Source organism: Mustelus asterias, unplaced genomic scaffold, assembly GCF_964213995.1.
Source record: "Mustelus asterias unplaced genomic scaffold, sMusAst1.hap1.1 HAP1_SCAFFOLD_277, whole genome shotgun sequence".
In the NCBI taxonomy this organism is placed as follows: domain Eukaryota; kingdom Metazoa; phylum Chordata; class Chondrichthyes; order Carcharhiniformes; family Triakidae; genus Mustelus; species Mustelus asterias.
In genome coordinates, this window is record NW_027590242.1 from 468,041 (window position 1) to 493,083 (window position 25,043).

At 46.4% G+C, this 25,043-nt stretch overlaps 1 protein-coding gene across 1 annotated transcript in view; it reads left to right on the forward strand.

Moving 5' to 3' along the window:
• Positions 1 to 23,408, forward strand: part of LOC144486033 (uncharacterized) — a 50,820-nt gene extending 27,412 nt beyond the window's left edge. The window contains exons 3-4 of the mRNA XM_078204143.1: positions 4,356 to 4,719; positions 22,322 to 23,408. Of these exons, the coding sequence (XP_078060269.1) occupies positions 4,356 to 4,719; positions 22,322 to 23,408 (1,451 nt within the window). The remainder of the gene's footprint in view (positions 1 to 4,355; positions 4,720 to 22,321) is intronic.
• The last annotated feature ends 1,635 nt before the right edge of the window (positions 23,409 to 25,043 follow it).

Genomic DNA, 25,043 nt, shown 5'->3' on the forward strand with positions numbered 1-25,043 from the left:
TTGGGTTTGATGAGCTGTCAGATCTGTTTCCCATGTGACTGTAACTCAAGAATTGCAGATAACCATGAGAAGGAACTGATTATTTTCAGTTCCTCTCACAGGTACACCTCAATATCAGAAATCTCTGGAGTTCCCCATGTCCTCATTATTCTCCCCTTGAGCATAACAGCTCTCAGTCAAGTAGAGTCAGTAACACATGTCTCTGCCATGATGTTTGCATTCCTATTTTCCCACTCACCTCCCAGTGACACTCAGCATAACACACAAACCTCAAACTATCATTGCCCCCTTACATCTTGTCCTCCTCTTACAAGCAAATATTTGTTGGGCCTCTTGTCTCCCTTAATGTCAGGTTACCTGCAGGCAAAATGACCTCAGCGACACTGGAACCGATCTTTGTGATTATTATTGTTACACCAGATTCCAATCAGCCCCAGGACCTGCAGTTGTAAAATGCAGTAACATTTTAATATCAGGCATGTTATTGTCAAATAGTAAGTGGCAGAGTGACAAATAACAGAATTGGAATATATTATATCAATAGACCATGACTCACTCGCTATCAAATGAGACCCAAACTTTGGTTATGGTGCACGAGATATTGACTGTATTATCATTACATTGGATCCCCGGGCCTAGAATACCCGACGCTAAAATGCCACCCTGACTACCTTCCATGGGAGTTCACCTCTGTTAGCCTGACAGCAGTTTACGTCCCACCCCACGCAGGCGTGAAGACGGCATTGGATGAAATATACACCACCACAAATAGCCTTGAGACGAGGCCTTGTCCTGAGGCCTTGTTCATCGTAGCCGAAACTTCAATCAGGCCAAGCTCAAGGGTGTTCTACCAAGGTACCTGCAACACATCTCCTGTTCCATCAGAGGCCCAAACATCCTAGACCACTGCTATACAAATATCAAAAATGCCTACTGCTCTATCACCAGCCCACACCTTGGAAAATCAAGTCTGTGCTCCTGCTCCCAGCTTAAAAGCAAAAACTGAAATGGGAGAATCTGCCAAAGAAAGTCGTGCAATATTGGTCTGAGGAATCGGATGATCTCCTACTAGACTGCTTAGAGTCAGTAGATTGGTCAGTATTTAAAAACTCTGTGACCAGCCTGAATGAGTCCTCCACCACAGTAACTGACTCATTAGTAAGCGTGTAGAAGACTGCGTGCCAAAGAAGCAAATCCATGTGTTTCCCAACCAGAAACCATGGATGAACAGGGATATCCACTGTCTGCTGAAGTTTAGATCTGAGACGTTCATGTCAGGCGACACTGACCTATACAAGACAGCCAGATATGATCTATGAAGATCCATCAAAGATGCCAAAAGACAGTACCGGATCAAGCTAGAATCCCAGGCTATCCACATGGATTCCCGTCGACTATGGCAAGGTCTGCAAGACATAAAAGGCTACGAGATTAAGGCAGGTAAAATCACCGGCTCCAATGCACCCCTCCCCACTGAGCTCAACACATTCTATGCCCGTTGTGAGCAAGAGGTCAGCGAGAGCACACCCTCCATCCCAGAAGCCTCGAATGATTCTGTATGTTAGGTCACCAGTGCAGACATCAGAGTAGCCTTCTCAAAAGTCAACCCATGGAAAGCAACTGGCCCAGACGGGGTACCCCAATGAGCACTGAGGTCCTGCGTGGACCAGCTGGCAAGGGTATTCACAGACATGTTCAACCTCTCATTACAACAATCTAAGGTCCCTACCTGCTTCAAGAAGAGGACCATCATCCCGATACCAAAGAAAAGCCAGGGCAGCGTGCCTTAATGACTATCATCCGGTGGCTCTGACAAACCATCTTTTTGTGATTCATGCACAAGGACACCCAGGTCCCTTTGCGCAGCAGCATGCTGCAATTTATTACCATTTAAATGCATGGTTGGGGACCCCGCGCACCCCCGACATTCTCTCTTCCACCTTCTTCCATCGGGAGGGGGATGCAGAGGTCTTGGGGTCGCGTGCCGACCGACTCGAGAGCAGCTTCTTCCCGTGCTGCTGTCGGACTTTTGGGTGGGCCTATCTTGCATTGGGTTGGTCTTTCTCTGCACCCTAGCTGTGGCTGTGGCACTGCATTCTGCGCTCTCTCATTTCCTTCTCTATGAACGGTATGTTTTGTCTTTCTAGCGCAGAAGAAACAATACTTTTCATTGTATGCTAAAACATGTGACAATAAAAAAAAATAGTCCATTTTGCTGTTATTCCTACCAAAATGGATGACCTCACATTTACCAACATTGTACTCGATTTCTGTTGGAAAAATAGGTTGCATGCTTACTTTTTAATTATATAATGTTCAGAGCACTAAATTTGACACACACAATCATAGAATCCCTATAGTGCAGAAGAAGGCCATTCGGCCCATCAAGCCTGCACCGACAACGATCCCATCCAGGCCCTATTCCTGTAATCTCATGCCCCAACATGAAAGGGGCAATTTATCATGGCTAATCCACCTAACCTGCACATCTTTGGACTGTGGGAGGAAACCCACGCAGACACAGGGAGAATGTGCAAACTCCACACAGTAAACTGAGGCTGGAATTGAACCCAGGTCCCTGGCGCTGTGAGGCAGCAGTGCTGACCACATGTGACCAATAATCAAGGACATGGCAGACATGACCAGTGTGTGAATTGCTGATGAATGGTCTTGTCCCTGTTGTTCCAATCTGTGTCCACAAAGGGACAATCCAATGGCAGAGCCATTGCCCAGCATTCACTGCGGGAGCTGCTGCGCATGCGCACTGTCAGGCTGTGATTGGAGCATGCGCGGTGCGGGTGCTGCAGCTTGATGGAAGCGCGAGGCGGTCGTGTGGCTTTCGCAACGGGTGAAATAAAACACCCAGTGTGGGTGGGGAACGGAGCCGGTGGGTGGAGAGATTTCATTACCACCGGACTCGGCTCGCAAAGTTCGAGTAAAAATCTAACGGTCCCCAATTTGGACCGAGACGGTTGTTCTCTCGGTGTCGGGCCGGGCTCGCCGGCCGCCATCTTTATAAGGGGCAATGTTCCGGCAAGGGCGCTGCCATCTTTATAAGGGGCAATGTTCCGGCTAGGACGCTGCCATCTTTATAGGGGGCAATGTTCCGGCAAGGACGCTGCCATCTTTATAGGGGGCAATACCAGCAGCAGGACAGAGCTTTATGCATTTCTATGTTAAAAGCAAAATTCTGTGAGTTCTAGAAATTTGAAATAAAAACTGAAAATGGTGGATTGCTAACCTGGACTGACAATAATGTATTTACAGGATACTCGGAGGAGAGAATTCACAATTCAAAACATTGTATCTAGATTCAGTCGATTCATCAAGATCATTGACCTTTGAATGTGTAAAGAAGCTGTTCTGTCTGTGGGAAATTATTTCAGCTATCAATGTGTCTGGTATTTGGATATAAGACTGATAATTTCAAAACCAGGACTCTGCTTGACTGGAAATCATGACAAAGTACTGCAGATGCTGAAATCTGATTAAGGGTCATCCTGACTCGAAAAGTTGGCTCTATTCTCTGTCCACAGATGCTGTCAGACCTGCTGCGAGTTTCCAGCAGTTTCTGCTTTTGTTGTGACTGGGAATCAATGTGGGTGAGCAGGCACTGAGGTCTTGGGGCTAACTGGACTTGCTGTCATAGAGTCACACAGCACAGAAAGAGGTCCTTCAGCCCATAAGTGAACAAGCAAGGAAAAGATGTTCCACAGCATCAGAATTGTCTATTTAGAATTTCTGTCCTGTACTTACGAGGATTCATTTTATAAACTCCTTTTACAGGCTATGAGAAAGGGAGGAATTCCAAACAAGAACATCAAACCAAACATGACATCCAACATCTACTCACTTGATTCATCAGCGCTTGAATATTGTGAACCTTTGAATGTGGAATGAGAAATGTTTCTTTGTTCTGTCTGAGGATTTCAAACTGGAAGTTTTGAAACAATTGACTGGAAAAGCACTGAGTGAGAGTGTTCCAGTGAACTGACTGTGGAAAGAGCTTTAACCAGTTATACAGCCTGATAAAACATCACAGCATTCACAGCAAGGAGAAACTGTACAGTTTGGACAAGGTTTCAACTGATTGTCCAATCTGGAGAGTCACAAGGACACTGGCATCATGGAGAAACTGTGGAAATGTGGGGACTGTGGGAAGGGCTTCAATTACCCAAAGCTGAGAAAACGTTATCATTGTCACACTGATGAGCCACCATTCACCTGCTCTGTCTGTGGGAAGCGATTCACTCAGTCATCCCACCTCACTGACCATCAACTTGTACACAGTGATCAGAGACCTTTTAAATGCTCTGATTGTGTGAAGACGTTTAAAAGCAAGAAGCATCTGGTAGCACATCAGCTTGTTCACACTGGGGAGAGGCCGTTCCTCTGCTCTGTGTGTGGGAAGAGATTCAATCGGTCATCCCACCTTCTGACACATCAGCATGTTCACACTGGGGAGAGACCATTCCTCTGCTCTGTGTGTGGTAAAGGATTCATTCAGTCATCCCAACTTCTGAGACATCAGCGAGTTCACACTGGGGAGAGGCCATTCACCTGCTCTGAGTGTGGGAAGGGATTCAGTCAGTTGTCCGACCTTCTGGTACACCAACGAGTTCACACTGGGGAGAGGCCATTCACCTGTTCTGTGTGTCGGAACAGCTTTGCTCAGTCATCTACTCTTCAGAGACACCAACGAGTTCATACTGGAGAGAGGCCATTCACCTGCTCTGAGTGTGGGAAGGGATTCATTCAGTTATCCGACCTTCTGAGACACCAGCAAGTTCACAAATGATTGTAGGATTTGGAGTTTGTCATTGCTGCTTTTAGAGACATCCAGGACTGAACATGTGGCTGTGTAACCTGAGGTGTGTAAGAAATGTGTCCCAGCCACGCTCTTCCATGGTTCAGTGGTCCTGGAGGCAGAACAGAAACTCCTTTACAACTGGGTTTAGAGTCAGGAAGAACAATGGTGAATATTGGAAATGTGATGTCAAGTCAGAGATTGGTGTTAAATTGGGATCTGTTCCAGACTGAGACTCTGAGAATAAATAGAAATGTGGAATGAACATTTAAAATGTTTGTGATATTCCTGATCTATCATTATCAGACAATAACAACACTCTACATTTATATTGTCTCTTTAACAGAGTAAATGTGAAAACTGACACTGTTTTCAGATGATGTCACTGATGGGAATATGTTGATAAGAAATGAGAGGCCAAGCCTCTGGAGACACCAGAGGTAAGTGTGGGAATGGGAAGGGAAGATATTATAAGTGATTCTCTGACTCTGATTGAAGAGAGAAGAATAGGTTTAAAGTTTAATATTTCTTTATTAGTTTCACAAGGAGGCTTACATTAACATTGCGATGAAGTTACTATGAAAATCCCCCAGTCGCCACATTCCTGCGCCTGTTTGGGTACACTGAGGGAGAATTTGGCATGGTCAATGCTAACCAGTACATCTTTTGGACTGTGGAGGAAACCAGAACATCCGGAGGAAACCCACACAGACAAGAATGTGCCGACTCTGCACAGACAGTGACCCAGAATCGAACCCGAGTCCCTGGTGCTTGAGACGGCAGTGCTAACCACTGTGCCACCGTGCTGTCCATGTAGAGCCAGGAGAGAGTAGCCCCACCCAGCTGGACGACAGTGGAGAGGGATGGAGCAGAATGATGTGGGCGACCTTGCCAAAGGCTGCAAATAGGTCGAGGATAAAAAGGGAAAGTTCATTTTTGTTGCAATCACATAGGATGTCAGTGCGGACTTTGATAAGAGCTGTTTCAGTAATGTGGCAAGGCAGAAACCTGATTGGAGAATTCAAAAATGTAGTTCTGGGAAAGATGGCCTTGGGTTTTGGGAGAAGACAAAACATTCAGAATGAATGAGGGGGCGGGGCTGGGGGACCGAGCGAGAGCCGCTGGTCCTCCAACCAATCGGAGTGATTGAGGGGCGGGGCTGGGGGACCGAGCGAGAGCCGCTGGTCCTCCAACCATCGGAGTGAATGAGGGGGCGGGGCTGGAGGACCGAGCGAGAGCGGCTGGTCCTCCAACCAATCGGAGTGAATGAGGGGCGCGGCTGAGGGCGAGTTGCACTGTGGTAATCTGGAGCATGCGCAGTGCCGATCACTGGGGATTGAGGCGGTTGCGGAAATATTCAGTCCGGGCGATAACACCGGGTAAATCAGGAATGAGTGATGGAGCCGGTGGGTGGGCGGACTTGGAGGCTTCATAAAAGTCCCGTGTCGGCCGCAAGCCCCCAATGGGAAGCTCGGATTCGATATTTGAACCGTTGAAAAGTTGTTCGGGCTTTTCCCCCGATTCAGGCCCGGGTGAACGATCGCCATCTTGACAGTGTGCGGCCGAGCGCACGCGCAGACAGAGGGAGCTCCAGGCTCAGCCCCCTCTCCCCCCCCCCCCCCCCCCCAATCAGTCTGACTGGTTGGAGGACCAGCCGTTCCCGCTCGGTCCTCCAGTCCCGGCCCCCCCTCCTATTGGTCCGGAGCTGCCGTCAATCAGCTCCCGGGCATTGTGATGTGGAGCATGCGCAGTGTCATTGCTGTCCTTGGCGCTTGTTTGTCCCGGAGAAGCGGAGTCAGCGTTAGACGGTGGCTGGGAGGATTTGGAAACACTTTGTGGATCCGCAAACCCTTCAGAATCATTGTCAGCTCCCTGGTTTGCAGCTGCGGGGCTTCTCCCTCCCTCCCTCCCTCCCGGGAACAGGCCCAGGTTAACGGCCCCATCCTGGCTCAGCCACTGGAGGATGGTTCACATCAGAGGATGGGGGAGGGGGACAATAAATAAGAGGTTACACTTTGGCCTCAAATCAATGAGGACTCTGATCTCTGGGAAGGAAGGAAACCCTGGGAGGTGGGCGGGGAGGATTCACAATCACCCGCTGGAGGCCCCAACACCCCCAGTAAAAAGCTGCAGCTCCCGGGTTTGCAGCTTTTTCCCGGGAGAGAGTTGGGTAAGTTTTGTGGAGACAATTCCCGGCTGGTTCAGTTAGTGGTCAATGAAGCTCAGAAATCCTGAGTCAGGATCCTCATTGGGTGGTTGTTTTATTAAAATATTATTATTCACCTGTTGAAGAAAATATTAATTTGTTTTGAAGAATCATTTTTATAGCGTTTGTGAAAATGTCCATTAAAATAGCAATTTTTCCAATGTATTTCTGATGAGAATTTTAATATTACTGATTTGGGAATTGATTCTCGGGAATGGTCATTCTGAAAATGATTATGTTTTAATTTACTCCATAATGCCAGATTTCAGTTTGTATTTCAAATGTAATTTAGAATATCTGGGAGCAAATGTTAAAATGAGGTTTGAGACACCAGCTGCCATTACTTCCTGTGACTGATGATACCTTTGTGCCTGTGCAGGAGGTAATTCCCCTGGTGCTGTGGCACAAATAAAATGGAGCCTTTCCTCGGAACAGGTCCGTGTTAACGGTCACCGTGTTGTTTCAGTGGTGAGCAGGGGACGTGTGGCCATTGTGGTAACAACAGAGTCGGTGGGACTTCATGTCCCCTGACCTTAAAAGAAAATAATTGACTCCTTGGTTGTACAGTCAATCTGCACATGGTCTGGAGAACTGAATCCAGCCAGAGTGACAAGGCAGAGGGAGCTGGTCTCAGAGTGGAGACATGAAATGGTGGAGATGGGGCAAGGAGTTTGATTTAGACCAGGGACAAGAGAGAGTGTGTGGGATGGAGATTATAGCTCAAGATAAATGAGATGAAGAAGTGTTCCATGGAAACTCGAATTGTCTGTTATGAATTCGTTTTTTAAGCTCTTTTTGCAGGGAACTAGAAGAGGAGGATTCACAGACAGGAAACTCAAACTAAACTTTAGGTCAAGGTCTGCAGAACCATTTGATTCATCATGACCTCAGTATGATTGCTTTTTACAGTGGAGGGAGAAATCATTGCCTGTTTTGTCAGTGGAAGAAAATTTTAAAAATTCAATGTGGCAGAAAAAGACCCGAGACACACCCCCCCCGAGTGAGAGTGTTCCAGTGAACTGACTGAAAAGAGCTTTAACCGGTTACACAGCCTGAAAAAAATCACACCATTCACAGTGAGAAGAAACCATAAACGTGGTCCGTGTGTGGATAAGGCTTCAATTGATCATCCAACCTTGAGAGACACAAAGTCACCTGCACCGTGGAAATGTGAGGATTGTGATAAAGGATTCAATTATCCATACTTGCTGGAAAACCATAGACGCAGTCACACTGGAGAGAGGCCATTCACCTGCTCCGTGTGTGGGAAAAGATTCACTACCTCATCCCACCTGCTGTTACACCAGCAAATTCACACTGAGGAGAGGCCGTTCAGCTGCTCCACCTGTGGAAAGGGGTTCTCATATTCATCCAACCTCGGTGCACATCAGCGAGTTCACACTGGGGAGAGGTTGTTCACCTGCTCCTTGTGTGGGAAGGAATTGCTTGACCATCCGGTCTTTGGTCACACCAGCGAATTCACACAGGAGAGAAGCTATTCACCTGTTCTGTGTGTGGTAAGAGATTCACTCTGTCATCTAACCTGCTGTCACACCAGCGAGTTCACACAGAGGAGAGACCGTTCAGCTGCACTTCCTGTGGAAAGAGGTTCAGGTCTTCATCCAACCTCAGTGCACACAGGCGAGTTCACACTGGGGAAAGGCCGTTCACCTGTCCACGTGTGGGAGGGAATTCACCAATTCATCCGGCCTCCTGTCACATCAGCGAATTCACACTGAGGAGAAGCCATTTATTTGCACATACTGTGGAAAGAGTTTCAGGCAGTTATCAATCCTCACTGCTCATCAACGCACTCACACTGGGGAGAGACCATTCACTTGCTCCATGTGTGGGAAGTGATTCACTCAGTCTGACAGCCTGCATTTACATGATCTCACCCACACTGAGGAGAGGCCATTCACTTGCTCTGTGTGGGAAGGGATACACTCGGTCATCCCACTTGCTGACACATCTGCAAGTTCACAATTGTCAGCAGGAGTTAGGTTTTGCAGTTACTGCTGCTGTTAATCACATTCAGGATTGATATTCTGACAATATTGGTTTGTTTCTGCTGACATTAACAATCCCTACAATTGGAATTCTGCTTTAATATTCTGAGATGTCACTGATTTTCAGGGCTGTTGTGTCCCCTTTTAAACGTATTATCTGTGATTTTTTTTGTTTGTTTTATTCAGGAACTCTCAACAGGAACTTGTTTATAATACATTTTCCTTCAATCTGAAATTGACGTTTGGTACAAACTACAATTCAGTGTCTGAAAGATTCCACTGATTAAGATTTCCAATGAGAAAATGCTGACAATTCTTACTGACTTACACATTCTTCACAGTGACACTTCCACAATCACATTAAATTGTTAAGGAACATAAAACAATGCACAGATACTTGTTGGTACTGAACTTGAATATTGCTGACAAGAGAGACATGTTGCTGAATCTTTTCAGCATGCACTCATCAGGACAAACGGAAGAATGCCAAATTTTAAATGATTGCAATTTATACTACAGGAGAAAAGGGTGCTAATTGGTGAACTCTCATTGACTTGAAGCTTTGCCATGGAGAAACCAATAGGAGACTGTAGGTTTCTCAAGCTTCTGGGAAATTCAAAAAAGGTACAAGGCTTTTGTTTGCAGGGAAAGGATCGCTGCGTATGTATGTATGTCACTTCTCGCAAATATAACTGAGCCATATTATGAACTCGACTGATTATCTTCAATTGATTGAGTGTAGCTATTGGCACACTCAGGATTGTTCAGCAAGTGCTGCCCAATCTGTAATCACAGTAAATATTGTATTTTTGGTTTTGTGAGTGTGGGCTGCTGAAAAGAAAATCACTACCTATTATGAACAAATCAAGGAACATGCTGTTTTATTCTGTCAGCCATTTACTGGGCGAGCCGGCACTGTAATGTTCACCATTTTACATTCAAATCTGGGGGGGATAATGTTCATTGTTTTATTTTCGGGTCTGGGTGTGATAATGTTCTCTGTTTTATACTCGAGTCTGGGCTATAATATTCACTCTTTTCTCTTCAGGTCTGGGTCAATAATCTTCACTGTTTTATATTCGGGTCTGGGGGGGAGAATGTTCACAGTTTTATATTCGGGTCTGGGGGATAATGTTCACTGTTTTATATTCGGGTCTGGGGGGGAGAATGTTCACTGTTTTATATTCGGGTCTGGGGGGGATAATGTTCACTGTTTTATATTCAAATCTGGGGGGGATAATGTTCACTGTTTTATATTCGGGTCTGGGGGATAATGTTCACTGTTTTATATTCGGTTCTGGGGGATAATGTTCACTGTTTTATATTCGGGTCTGGGGGATAATGTTCACTGTTTTATATTCGGGTCTGGGGGATAATGTTCACTGTTTTATATTCGGGTCTGGGGGGGATAATGTTCACTGTTTTATATTCGGGTCTGGGGGGGGGATAATGTTCACTGTTTTATATTCGGGTCTGGGGGGGATAATGTTCACTGTTTTATATTCAGGTCTGGGGGGGATAATGTTCACTGTTTTATATTCAGGTCTGGGGGGGATAATGTTCACTGTTTTATATTTGGGTCTGGGGGATAATGTTCACTGTTTTATATTCGGGTCTGGGGGGGGATAATGTTCACTGTTTTATATTCGGGTATGGGGGGGGATCATGTTCACTGTTTTATATTCGGGTCTGGGGGGGGATAATGTTCACTGTTTTATATTCGGGTCTGGGGGATAATGTTCACTGTTTTATATTCGGGTCTGGGGGGATAATGTTCACTGTTTTATATTCGGGTCTGGGGGGGATAATGTTCACTGTTTTATATTCGGGTCTGGGGGGGGATAATGTTCACTGTTTTATATTCGGGTCTGGGGGGGATAATGTTCACTGTTTTATATTCGGGTCTGGGGGATAATGTTCACTGTTTTATATTCGGGTCTGGGGGGGATAATGTTCACTGTTTTATATTCGGGTCTGGGGGGGGATAATGTTCACTGTTTTATATTCGGGTCTGGGGGGGATAATGTTCACTGTTTTATATTCGGGTCTGGGGGGGATAATGTTCACTGTTTTATATTCAGGTCTGGGGGGGATAATGTTCACTGTTTTATATTCGGGTCTGGGGGATAATGTTCACTGTTTTATATTCGGGTCTGGGGGGGGATAATGTTCACTGTTTTATATTTGGGTCTGGGGGATAATGTTCACTGTTTTATATTCGGGTCTGGGGGGGGATAATGTTCACTGTTTTATATTCGGGTCTGGGGGGGGGATAATGTTCACTGTTTTATATTCGGGTCTGGGGGATAATGTTCACTGTTTTATATTCGGGTCTGGGGGGATAATGTTCACTGTTTTATATTCGGGTCTGCGGGGGATAATGTTCACTGTTTTATATTCGGGTCTGGGGGGGGATAATGTTCACTGTTTTATATTTGGGTCTGGGGGATAATGTTCACTGTTTTATATTCGGGTCTGGGGGGGATAATGTTCACTGTTTTATATTCGGGTCTGGGGGGGATAATGTTCACTGTTTTATATTCGGGTCTGGGGGGGATAATGTTCACTTTTATATTCGGGTCTGGGGGGGATAATGTTCACTGTTTTATATTCGGGTCTGGGGGGGATAATGTTCACTGTTTTATATTTGGGTCTGGGGGGGATAATGTTCACTGTTTTATATTCAGGTCTGGGGGAGAATGTTCACTGTTTTATATTCAGGTCTGGGGGAGAATGTTCACTGTTTTATATTCGGGTCTGGGAGATAATGTTCACTGTTTTATATTCGGGTCTGGGAGATAATGTTCACTGTTTTATATTCGGGTCTGGGGGGGATAATGTTCACTGTTTTATATTCGGGTCTGGGGGATAATGTTCACTGTTTTATATTCGGGTCTGGGGGGATAATGTTCACTGTTTTATATTCAGGTCTGGGGGGGATAATGTTCACTGTTTTATATTCGGGTCTGGGGGGGATAATGTTCACTGCTTTATATTCGGGTCTGGGGGGGATAATGTTCACTGTTTTATATTCGGGTCTGGGGGGGATAATGTTCACTGTTTTATATTCGGGTCTGGGGGAGATAATGTTCACTGTTTTATATTCGGGTCTGGGGGGGGATAATGTTCACTGTCTGGGGTTTGTGAGCTCGGGTTGATTCTGCCTACGGTGCATTCCAGGCTGTCAGAGCTGTCATTAAAAGCCCTAATTTCCAGTCAGTGACTGAGTTGTCTCTGATGGGATGGAGAATCAGAGTGGGGGTAATGTGCTTCATGGACAGCGATGGGTGGGAGTGAGTATAAAATAAACCAGGACTACACCAAGTAGTTTTGAGAACATTGAAACCATCACAAAATATCACAGCATCATGTTGGAAAACAGAATACTTTATCTGAATCTTTGATCAATTTTGTTTGATTCAATATTGTGAGTGACTTGTTGGATTGCTGGTTATTTTCTAAAGGCAGCTCAGCACCATCATTTTGACCATCAACTCGGCCCTGGTAACTGCTGCTTTTTTTCTGCACCTTCTGTTTTAATTTTAAGTGGAACCTTAATATTTGCTTGGTACACCGGCTGATTGATCTTTCCAGGGGTGAGTGTGTCTGAGAAATATACAACTAAAAACATTCTCTATTTACCTCCTGCATTGCTGCAGTAAATATACATTGTTCTGACTCTGCCAGCAGGGCTGTGGAATTAATTGGATCGATCTTAAAGAGAGCCCGGCTGGGCAGGATAGAGTCACAGAGGTTTACAGCATGGAAACGTGAGCCAAATGGTTTCCATCTGTGATGTATCATTGCATAAAACAGAATATTCAGTCTCAGGAGAAAGAAAGTGAAATAAACCAGTTTCTGGGGGATTTACCCAATCAGTATGAGCACCTTCAGGAGAGCGGGGGGCGGGGGGGGAGGGAGGAAACCAGTGAGAAATGTTTTAAAAACTCGGGGTGTTCCCACAGGAGAGCACTGGTTTAAATCAATTTTAGAAATAGAGAATGGCAGTGCACAAATTCAGAGGAATGTATTTTAAAAAATTAATTGATCTCAATTGCACAAGATAATTTTCTATTATGTCTTTGATTGACAATGGCGCTGTTAATTCCCAGGTGCCCCTGCGGTTGTGAACGTGCCCTATTGTTCCGGTGAAGCGGGCAGAGAGGGGAGTGATTTTTGGAGGGCAGAACTGGAAGATAAGATAAGCTGAATTTATTTTTACTTACTTTTTTCGGACTTGTTTTTTTCCTGAGAAACAGGAAACTGGAAGTCAGCCGTAGGGAGACCTGGGACGTTTTTTTTTTTGCCCACTAAATTTGAACGGGGAGGTAACCCGAGACTCTACACGTGGAGAGTCTCCCACCCTCCCTCCTCCTCTAACCTAAAAAAAAACACTCGGTGTGAGAGCAGGTGAGCTTTCTTTTTCTTTTTCTTCTTTTCTCTTTCATTTATTAGTTCGGGAAGTTAGCAGGGATGTCAGTGCAGGCAGTGCAATGTTCCTCCTGTGGGATGTGTGAGGTGAGGGACACCATTAGTGTCCCAGCTGAGTACACCTGCAGGAAGTGCACCCAATTCCAGCTCCTTGAAGACCGTGTTAGGGATCTGGAGTTGGAACTGGATGAACTCAGGATCATTCGGGAGGCAGAGACAGTTATAGATAAAAGCTACAGGGAGGTTCATACTCCTAGGAATGAGGATACTTGGGTGACTGTTAGAAAGGGTAAGAAGCAGACAGTGCAGCGATCCCCTGTGGCCGTTCCTCTGTATAACAAGTATACCATTTTGGATCCTGTTGGGGAGGGCGACTTACCAGGGGTAAGCCATGGGGTACAGGTCTCTGGCACAGAGTCTGTCCCTGTTGCTCAGAAGGGAAAGGGGGGGAGGAGTAGAGCATTAGTCATTGGGAACTGCATAGTTAGGGGGACAGATCGGAGATTCTGTGAGAGCGAGAGGGACTTGCGGCTGGTGTGTTGCCTCCCAGGTGCCAGGGTCTTTGATGTCTCAGATCGTGTTTTCAAGATCCTTAAGGGGGAAGGGGACCAGCCCCAAGTTGTGGTCCACACAGGCACCAATGACATAGGTAGGAAAAGAGATGGGGATGTAAGGCAGAAATTCAGGGAGTTAGGGTGGAAGCTTAGAGCGAGAACAAATAGAGTTGTTATCTCTGGTTTGTTACCCGTGCCACGTGCTAGTGAGGAGAGGAATAGGGAGAGAGAGCAGTTGAACACGTGGCTACAGGAATGGTGCAGGAGGGAAGGATTTAGATACCTGGATAATTGGCGCTCATTCTGAGGTAGGTGGGACCTCTACAAATGGGATGGTCTTCACCTGGACCAGAGGGGTACTAATATCCTGGGGGGGAAATTTGCTAATGCTCTTCGGGAGGGTTTAAACTAATTCGGCAGGGGGGTGGGAACCTGGATTTCTGCTCCAGTGTACAGGAGGATGTGAGTGGTGAGGTGATGAATAAGATTTCAAGGTCGCAGGAGTGTACCGGTAGGCGGGAAGGTGCTTTGAAGTGTGTCTACTTCAATGCCAGGAGCATCCGGAATAACGTGGGTGAACTTGCAGCATGGGCTGGTACCTGGGACTTCGATGTTGTGGCCATTTCGGGGACATGGATAGAGCAGGGACAGGAATGGTTGTTGCAGGTTCCGGGGTTTAGATGTTTCAGTAAGATCAGGGAAGGTGGTAAAAGAGGAGGAGGTGCGGCATTGTTAGTCAAGGATAGTATTACGGTGGCAGAAAGGACGTTTGATGAGGACTCGTCTACTGAGGTAGTTTGGGCTGAGGTTAGAAACAGGAAAGGAGAGGTCACCCTGATGGGAGTTTTCTATAGGTCTCCGAAAAGTTCCAGAGATGTAGAGGAAAGGATTGCAAAGATGATTCTGGATAGGAGCGAAAGTAACAGGGCAGTTGTTATGGGGGACTTTAACTTTACAAATATTGACTGGAAAAGCTATAGTTCGAGTACTTTAGATGGGTCAGTTTTTGTCCAATGTGTGCAGGAGGGTTTGCTGACACAGTATGTAGATAGGCCAACAAGAGGCGAGGTCACATTGGATTTGGTACTGGGTAATGAACCAGGCCAGGTGTTAGATTTGGAGGTAGGTGAGCACTTTGGTGATAGTGACCACAATTCGGTTACGTTTACTTTAGCAATGGAAAGGGATAGGTATACACCGCAGGGCAAGTATTATAGCTGGGGGAAAGGAAATTATGATGCGATTAGGCGAGATTTAGGATGCACAGGCTGGGGAAGAAATCTGTAGGGGATGGGCGCAATTGAAATGTGGAGCTTGTTCAATGAACAGCTACTGCGTGTCCTTGATAAGTATGTACCTGTCAGGCAAGGAGGTAGTGGTCGAGCGGGGGAACCGTGGTTTACTAAAGAAGTTGAATCTCTTGTGAAGAGGAAGAAGGAGACTTATGTAAAGATGAGACGTGAAGGCTCAGTAAGGGCGTTTGAGAGTTACAAGTTCGCCAGGAAGGAGCTGAAGAGAGAGCTAAGAAGAGCCAGGAGGGGACATGAGAAGTCTTTGGCAGGTAGGATCAAGGAAAATCCTAACGCTTTCTACAGGTATGTCAGGAATAAAAGAATGACTCGGGTAAGATTAGGGCCAGTCAAGGACAGTAGTGGGAAGTTGTGCGTGGAGTCTGAAGAGATAGGAGAGGCGCTAAATGAATATTTTTCGTCAGTATTCACACAGGAAAAAGACAATGTTGTCGAAGAGAATACTGAGATACAGGCTATTGGACTAGACGGGATTGAGGTTCATAAGGAGGAGGTGTTAGCAATTCTGGAAAGTGTGAAAATAGATAAGTCCCCTGGGCCGGATGGGATTTATCCTAGCATTCGCTGGGAAGCTAGGGAGGAGATTGCAGAGCCTTTGGCTTTGATTTTTATGTCATTGTCTACAGGAATAGTGCCAGAAGACTGGAGAATAGCAAATGTTGTCCCCTTGTTCAAGAAGGGGAGTAGAGACAACCCTGGTAATTATAGACCAGTGAGCCTTACTTCTGTTGTGGGCAAAGTTTTGGAAAGGATTAGAAGAGATAGGATTTATAATCATCTAGAAATTAATAATTTGATTAGGGATAGTCAGCACGGTTTTGTGAAGGGAAGGTCGTGCTTCACAAACCTTATTGAGTTCTTTGAGAAGGTGACCAAAGAGGTGGATGAGGGTAAAGCAGTTGATGTGGTGTTTATGGATTTAAGTAAAGCATTTGATAAAGTTCCCCACGGTAGGCTATTGCAGAAAATACGGAGGCATGGGATTGAGGGTGATTTTGAGATTTGGATCAGAAATTGGCTAGCTGTAAGAAGACAGAGGGTGGTGGTTGATGGGAAATGTTCATCCTGGAGTTCAGTTACTAGTGTACCGCAAGGATCTGTTTTGGGGCCACTTTTGTTTGTCATTTTTATAAATGGTCTGGATGAGGGCGTAGAAGGATGGGTTAGTAAATTTGCGGATGACACTAAAGTCGGTGGAGTTGAGGACAGTGTGGAAGGATGTTGCAGGTTACAGAGGGACATAGATAAGCTGCAGTGCTGGGCTGAGAGGTGGCAAATGGAGTTTGATGTGGAAAAGTGTGAGGTGATTCACTTTGGAAGGAGTAACAGGAATACAGAGTACTGGGCTAATGGTAAGATACTTGGTAGTGTGAATGAGCAGAGAGATCTCGGTGTCCATGTGCATAGATCCCTGAAAGTTGGCACCCAGATTGATAGGGTTGCTAAGAAGGCGTACAGTGTGTTAGCTTTTATTAGAAGAGGGATTGAGTTTCGGAGCCATGCTGTCATGTTGCAGCTGTACAAAACTCTGGTGCGGCCGCACTTGGACTATTGTGTACAGTTCTGGTCGCCGCATTATAGGAAGGATGTGGAAGCATTGGAAAGGGTGCAGAGGAGATTTACCAGGATGTTGCCTGGTATGGTGGGAAGGTCTTATGAGGAAAGGCTGAGTGACTTGAGGCTTTTTTCGTTGGAGAGAAGAAGTTTAAGAGGTGACTTAATAGAGGCATTCAAGATGATCAGAGGATTAGATAAGTTGGACAGTGTAAGCCTTTTTCCTCGGATGATGATGGCTAGCACGAGGGGGCATAGCTTTAAATTGAGGGGTGATAGATATAGATCAGATGTCAGAGGTAGGTTCTTTACTCAGAGAGTAGTAAGGGTGTGGAATGCCCTGCCTGCAACAGTAGTGGACTCGTCAACATGAAGGGCATTTAAAGGGTCATTGGATAAACATATGGATGAGATTGGAATAGTGTAGGTTGGATGGGTTTAGATTCGTTTCACAGGTCGGTGCAACATTGAGGGCCGAAGGGCCTGTACTGCGCTGTAATGTTCTATGTTCTATAGTCATTCCACAGGAGCCTATTGCGCAGGCGCAGTGCTGTATCTGGGGCATGCGCAGTGTCACTGCTCAGAGTCCTGAATGCGGGAGACGCTTTTTTCAGCGGGTGAGTCGGTTGGGCTGCGGGAGAAGTGGAGCCGGGAGTTGGGGTAGGGAGGGAGCGAGCGGAGGCTTCACAAACATCCGCTGTAGGCTGCACGGCCCGAATCAGACCCTGCAGGTCCCGGGTTTACAGCTCCCAGGCTTTTATCTCGGGAACAGGCCCCGGTTATCGGCCGCCATCTTGTTTCAGCGGGGAAGGAGGGCACATGCGCTGCTGTCTGTGACGGGTCACAATGGGCGTGGTTTCGGGGGCTGGTTCAGAACCTCTATCTTCAGAGGGCCAATAGGTAGCAGGGCGCATGCGCAGCTATCCAAGAACATCGGAATAAGAATTCGAAACAGGAGCCCGTCATTCGGCCCATCGAGCCTGCTGCATCATTCAATAAGATCATGTCTACTTTGCTACCCCCAGCCCGTCCATACCCTTAACTCTCCTGTGGATCAAAACCTCAGCTTTGAATATATTCAATGACCTGCCTCCAATCCTCACTGGTGAAGACAGAGTTCCAAAGATCAACAACCCGCTGAGAGAAAAGATCTCTCTTCATCTTCATCTTAAATTTGAGATCCTTTATTTTTACTTGATTCCCACACCTGAGGAAACATCCTCTCAGCATCTACCTTGTCAAGCACCTTATATCATATGAATCACAGAATCCCTACAGTGCAGAAGCAGGCCATTTGGCCCATCGAGTCTGTGCCGACCACAATCCCACCCAAGCCCCATCCCCACAACCCCATGCATTTGACACGAGGGTCAATTTAGCATAGCCAATCCACCGAACCACAGTCTTTGGACTGTGGGAGGAAACCAGAGCACCTGGAGGAAACCCACACAGACAGTGCACAGAAAATGTGCAAACTCCACACAGACAGTGACCCAAGGCCGGAATTGAACCTGGGACCCTGGCGCTGTGAGGCAGCAGTGCTCGCCACCGTGCCGCCCTTAAATTCCCAGATATTTCAATAGGATTACTTCTCAGTATTCAAAACTCCAAAGAGTACAGGCCCAAGCTGCTCAACCTGAAAGATAAAACTCCTCATTTCAGGAATCAACCAACTGGATCTTCTCTGAACTGCCTCCACTGCAATTTTGTCCCAGCTAAAGTAATTCTGTGCCAGGTTAAAGGAGGAGGGAATGTTTGGAATTTCTGTTCTGGACAGATGCTGATGGATTTTGGAAACTCCCTTTACAGGGGGTTAGAAGGGAAAGATTTACACACAGCAAACTCCGACCAAAAGAAATGTTTGTCTGTCTTGAATTTCTAACCTTGAATTACACCTATAACTTTCCTCATTTACAGGGACAAGATTTGAAGATTGCAACATTTTTCCCGGACACCAATCTCTCTGAGATCTTTGCAGATGTAGACTCCAGCGGATTTAAAATGTTGAAAACAGTGAAATGGTTTTGGGGTGAGTGCTACTGAGCATTAAGTTAAATTTAGAGCATGCTCTGATTCCATGGATCTCGGGCTACTGTGACTCCTTTACCATGGATGAGGAGGCAATGGTGCAGTGATAGTGTGATTGGATTAGTAATACAGGGATCCAGGGCAATGCACTGTGAACCCTGAGTTCGAATCTCACAGTGGCAGATGTTGAAATTTGAATTCAGTAAAAATCTAGAATTAGAAGTCCATTGATGACAATTGTTGTAAAAATCCATCTGATTTAATAATGTCCTTTAAAGAAGGAAATCTACCACATCTACCACGGTGGTGACATTCACGAGGGGTCATAGGTTCAAGGTGAAGGGGGGGAGGTTTAACACAGATATCAGAAGGACATATTTTACACAGAGGGTCGTGGGGGCCTGGAATGTGTTGCCGGGCAAGGTGGTGGAGGCGGACACACTGGGAACGTTTAAGACTTATCTAGACAGCTATATGAACGGAGTGGGAATGGAGGGATACAAATGAGTGGTCTCGTTTGGACCAGGGAGCGGCACGGGCTAATTGTTCCTTGTTTCTCGTTTCAAGGCTTCATTCTATGATCATCTTGCTGGTGCCAGTACAGAGCGAGACTGCGGATAGTTGGGAACCTGTCTCGGGGGCAGGGAATTCATATGGTGTTCGTGGAAGTGGAAATGAATAGGGTTGGGAAGCATTTTCCGATCAGGGCCAGTGTGATCTCCTGGACTCGTTTCGATCGCCTCAGGGGGTCGGAGAGGAATTTCCCAGATTTGTTTTTTCCCCATATTGGCCCTGGGGTTTTCACTCTGGGTTTTCGCCTCTCCCTGGAGATCACATGGTCTGGAATGGGGGGGTGGGGGTGAGTTCATAGGTTGTGATGAACAAAGCATCATAGCTGTGAGGGACAGCTCGGTGGATAGGATATTGGTATGTAGATAGGCTGGAAAATTGGGCGGGGATCCTGGATTCAGGATTCAATCCTGGACCGGGGAGCGGCGCGGGCTTGGAGGGCCGAAGGGCCTGTTCCTGTGCTGTATTGTTCTTTGTTCTTTTGTTTATCCCCCAGCAATGCAAACCACTCAGTTCAAGGGCAATGAGTTATGGGCAGTAGATGCTGATGCAGCCAGCGCACAGAGTCACAGAGCAATACAGCACGGAAACAGGCCCTTAGGCCCAACTGATCCATGCCAACCATGGTGCCCTCCCAGCTAGTCCCAATTGCCCGTGTTTGGCTCATGAATTGGAAAGGATTAGAGGGATATGTACTTATCCAAATGCTTTTTAAATGTTTAAACCTGCTGTTTGAACATTCAACCACTTTCTCTGGCAGCTCATTCCATGTACACACCACCCTCTGCATGAAGAAGTTGTCCCTCAGGTCCCTTTTAATCTTTCCCCTCTCATATTAAATCTATGCCCTCTAGTTTTCAATTCCCCCACCCTGGCAAAAAGACAATGTGGGTTCATCCTATCTATGCCCCCCATTATTTAATACACCTCAATATAGTTACCCCACATTCTCCTACATTCGAAGGAATAAAGCCCTCGCCTGTCCAACCTCTCGCGATCACTCAGGCCCATTAGTCCCGGCAACATCCTCATAAATCTTCTTTGCACTCTTTCCAGTTTATCAATGTCTTTCCTATAACAGGGTTACAAAAACTGTACACAATACTCCAAGTGCAGCCTCACCAACGACTCATACAACGATAACATAATGTCCCAACTCCTATACTCAGTGCCCTGACTGATGAAGGCCAGTGTGCTAAATGCCTTCTTCACCACTCTGTCTACCTGTGACATCACTTTCAACGAACGATATACTTGTACTCCTGGGTTCCTCTGTTCCTCAACACTCCCCAGGGCCTTACCATTCACTGTATAAGTCCTACCCTGGTTTGACTTTCCAAAATGCAACACTCACACTTAAGACCATAAGACATAGGAGCAGAATTAGGCCACTTGGCCCATCGAGTCTGCTCCGCCATTCAATCATGGCAGATATTTTTCTCATCCCCATTCTCCTGCCTTTTTGCCATCACCCCTGATCCCCTTATTAATCAAGAACCTATCTATCTCTGTCTTAAAGACAGTCAATGACCCGGCCTCCACAGCCTTCTGCGGCAAAGAGTTCCACAAATTCCCCACTCTCTGGCTGAAGAAATTCCTCCTTATCTCTGTTTTAAAGGATCGTCCCTTTAGCCTGAGGTTGTGCCTCTGTGCTCTGTATTATTTGTACTGAAATCCATTTGCCAATCATCGGCCCACTTCCTTAACCGATCAACTGATGAAGATCCCCCTGTATATATATATATATTTCCAGACGTCTCTTCCCTCAGAGGGCTGTTAGTATTTTGGATTTCTCTTCTACAGGGACCAGTGGAGGCTGAGGATCATTGAATATATTCCAGTTAGACAGATCTTTGACTGACAAGGGTGTCAAGGGTTATGGGGAACAGACAAGAAGATGGAGCAAAAGCTAAGATGTGGGGGCATTTCTTCACTCAAGGATGTGGTAAAGCTTTGGAATTCTCAATCCCTGAGGACAGTGAAACCTCAGTCATCAACTACTTTCAAGAGAGAGATTGATTGGTTTCTAGATATTGAGGATATCAAGGGATATGGGTTTAGTGTGGGGAGAATGATGCTGAGGTAGATGAACAAATTATCTCATTGAATAGTTTAAAAGGCTCGATGAGCCAAATAGCCGACTGCAGCTCCTATTTGTTATGGTCTCTGTGTCCAGGACAGGAAGCAGTGAGCACGGATCTGTCAATCAGCCTCAATCAGCACCTTCAGGAGAATTGGGAGGGTGAATATTAGATACAGCAGAGTGAGAATCGAGGGAGAGTGTGTGGGATGGAGATTTACAGCTTCTTGGGACTGAAATAGGAAAGAATGTTCGATAGAAACTAGAATTGTCTGTTCTGAATTTCTATCCTGTACTGACACTGATGACTTTTGTAAACTTGTTTTACAGGATATTGAAAGAGGAATCACAGGCCGAAATCTCAAACGTTACGTCAGATCTGACAGAGTCATATTCCATGGGAGCTGAATATCATCGGCCTTTGAATCTAGAAGGAGAAATGGTTGTCCAGTCTGTTGATTTGAAAAGATTTCAAACATCAGTGTGACTGGAAAAGCACCAACACACGGCCACACTCGAGTGAGAGTGTTCCAGTGCACGGACTAAAGAGCTTTAACCAGTTACACAGCCTGAATAAATATCACACCATTCACAGCGGGGAGAGACTGTACCAGTGTCCTGTGTGTGGACAAGGCTTCAACTGATTGTCCACCCAAGGGAGAGGCAAGGACACCTGCACCATGGAGAAACCATGGAAATGTGCGGACTGTGGGAAGAGATACAGACTCCCATCCCTGCTGGAAGCTCATCGGCGCAACCACACTGGGGAGAGACCATTCACCTGCTCTCAGTGTGGGAAGGGATTCACTCGGTCATCCATCCTGCAGTCACACCAGCGAGTTCACACTGGGGAGAGGCCGTTCACCTGCTCTCAGTGTGGGAAGGGATTCACTCGGTTATCCATCCTGCAGAAACACCAGCGAGTTCACACTGGGGAGAGGCCATTCACCTGCTCTCAGTGTGGGAAGGGTTTCTCTCATTTATCCACCCTGCGCACTCACCAGCGAGTTCACACTGTGGAGAGGCCGTTCACCTGCTCTCAGTGTGGGGAGGGATTCACTTGGTCATCCAGCCTCCAGAGACACCAGCGAGTTCACACTGGGGAGAGACCGTTCACCTGCTCTCAGTGTGAGAAGGGATTCTGTGATCCATCCAGCCTGCTGAGACACCAGCGAGTTCACACTGGGGAGAGGCCATTCACCTGCTCTCAGTGTGAGAAGGGATTCTGTGATTCATCCAGCCTGCTGAGACACCAGCGAGTTCACACTGGGGAGAGGCCATTCACCTGCTCTCAGTGTGGGAAGGGATTCTGTGATTCATCCAGCCTGCTGAGACACCAGCGAGTTCACACTGGGGTGAGGCCATTCACCTGCGCTCAGTGTGGGAAGGGATTCACTTGGTCAAACCAGCTGCAGAGACACCAGCGAGTTCACACTGGGGAGAGGCCATTCACCTGCTCTCAGTGTGGGGAGGGATTCACTCGGTCATCCCGCCTGCTGAGACACCAGCAAGTTCACACTGGGGAGAGGCCGTTCACCTGCTCTCAGTGTGGGAAGGGATTCACTCGGTCATCCCACCTGCTGAGACACCAGCGAATTCACACTGGGGAGAGGCCGTTCACCTGCTCTCAGTGTGGGAAGGGATTCACTCGGTCATCCCACCTGCAGATACACCAGCGAATTCACACTGGGGAGAGGCCGTTCACCTGCTCTCAGTGTGGGAAGGGATTCTGTGATTCATCCAGCCTGCGGATGCACCAGCGAGTTCACACTGGGGAGAGGCCATTCACCGGCTCTCAGTGTGGGAAGGGATTCAGTCTTTCATCCCACCTGCTGAGACACCAACGAGTTCACGAGTGATGACAGGGGTTGGATTCTGCTGTTATTGTTTCTGCTCTCAATTCCATCCAGGACTGCATTTTGTTCATTCTCACAGTTGGTCAATGGGGAGGATGCTCTGATTGTGGGAAGGGATTCACTGATTCATCCGACATGCTGAAACACCAGAGAATTCATAATAGGGAGAGGCCATTTATCTGCTCCGAGTGTGGGAAGGGATTTACTCAGTCATTCAACCTGCTAAAACACCAGCCAAGTCACACTGGAGAGAGGCCATTCACTTGCTCCAGTTGTGGGAAGGGATTTATTGATTCATCCAGTCTGCGGAGGCACCAGCGAGTTCACACCAGGGAGAGACCATTCACCTCCTCTGATTGTGGCAAGGGATTCAGTCAATCATCCAACCTGGTAAAGCACCAGCGAATTCACACTGGGGACAGGCCATTCACCTGCTCCGTGTGTGGGAAGGGATTCACTCAGTCACCTCACCTGCTGAAACACCATCAGGTTCACGAGTGACTGCAAGGACTGGATTTTGCTGTTAATCTCATCGAGGTCCCAACCATTTTCATTGGTGTCTGTTTCTGCTGATGTTAATAAACCCTGGCCCAGTTGTAAGATTTGTATTGTGGATTGTCTTGTCTGAGTCCTGAACTCGTAAATAAAAACAAGAAGTGCTGTAAAAACTCGGCAGGTCTGACAGCATCTCTGGAGAGAGAAACAGAACTAATGTTTTGACACTGAAGAAGAGTCACATTCAACTGGAAACATTAACTGTTCCTGTCTTTACAGATTCTGTCAGACTTACTGAGATTTTGCAGCAACTTCTGTTTTTAGAATGACGGTGAATGCTGGATACATGAATCAGAGATTGGTGTAAAACTGGGATCTGCTCCTAAATGAAAGTGAAACAGCAGGTTAAAGTTTCCAGTCTGAAAAGTACCATGGTTGTTATACATACCATTTTAAGGCTGGTTTTAACTCATTTAAAATAAACCTATTTAAAATATATTTGTTAAAGTCAGTATTAAAATACGAGTTGGATGAGTTCACAGGAGCCTGTTAACCACTGGGACAATTATTCAACAAACATTGGATTTCCAGATAGAGAAGAAGCTGCAGTTTGTTTGCAGGAATTCCCTGTTTTATTGATGTGTGTGTGTTAGACATCAGGATAACTAAAACTACACAAACCTGGACATCAATGGTGAGATGATTGACAGTTACTCTGGGAATCACTCCCACTGTGAAACTTCAGCACTGACACTGCTGAATGTTGTCGGCTCAGGGAGTGGGACCTCCAGGAGTGGACTGTAAAAAAGCTGGGTTTCAGTATCCTGACTAATATATGGTGAGGAACCAGAAAAATCCTTACTGAGGAACAGTCTGGGGTTTTACCAGTGTAGGTTCAGGGGCGAATGATTCCTGACTCCCTGAAATGTCTGATATTGAACCCAGTTTGGAACAAGATTCATTCAGTTTCCAGGAGAATAGGGACAAATATCACCCACAACTGAGAGAGAGAAAAACAGCCACCTTGATCAATGACTTGGATGAAGCCAGAATTGATGATACAAAGATAGGTAGAAAAGCAAGTTGTGAGGTTATTACAAAAAATCTGTAAGGGACACAGATAAGTTACCTGAATGGACAGAA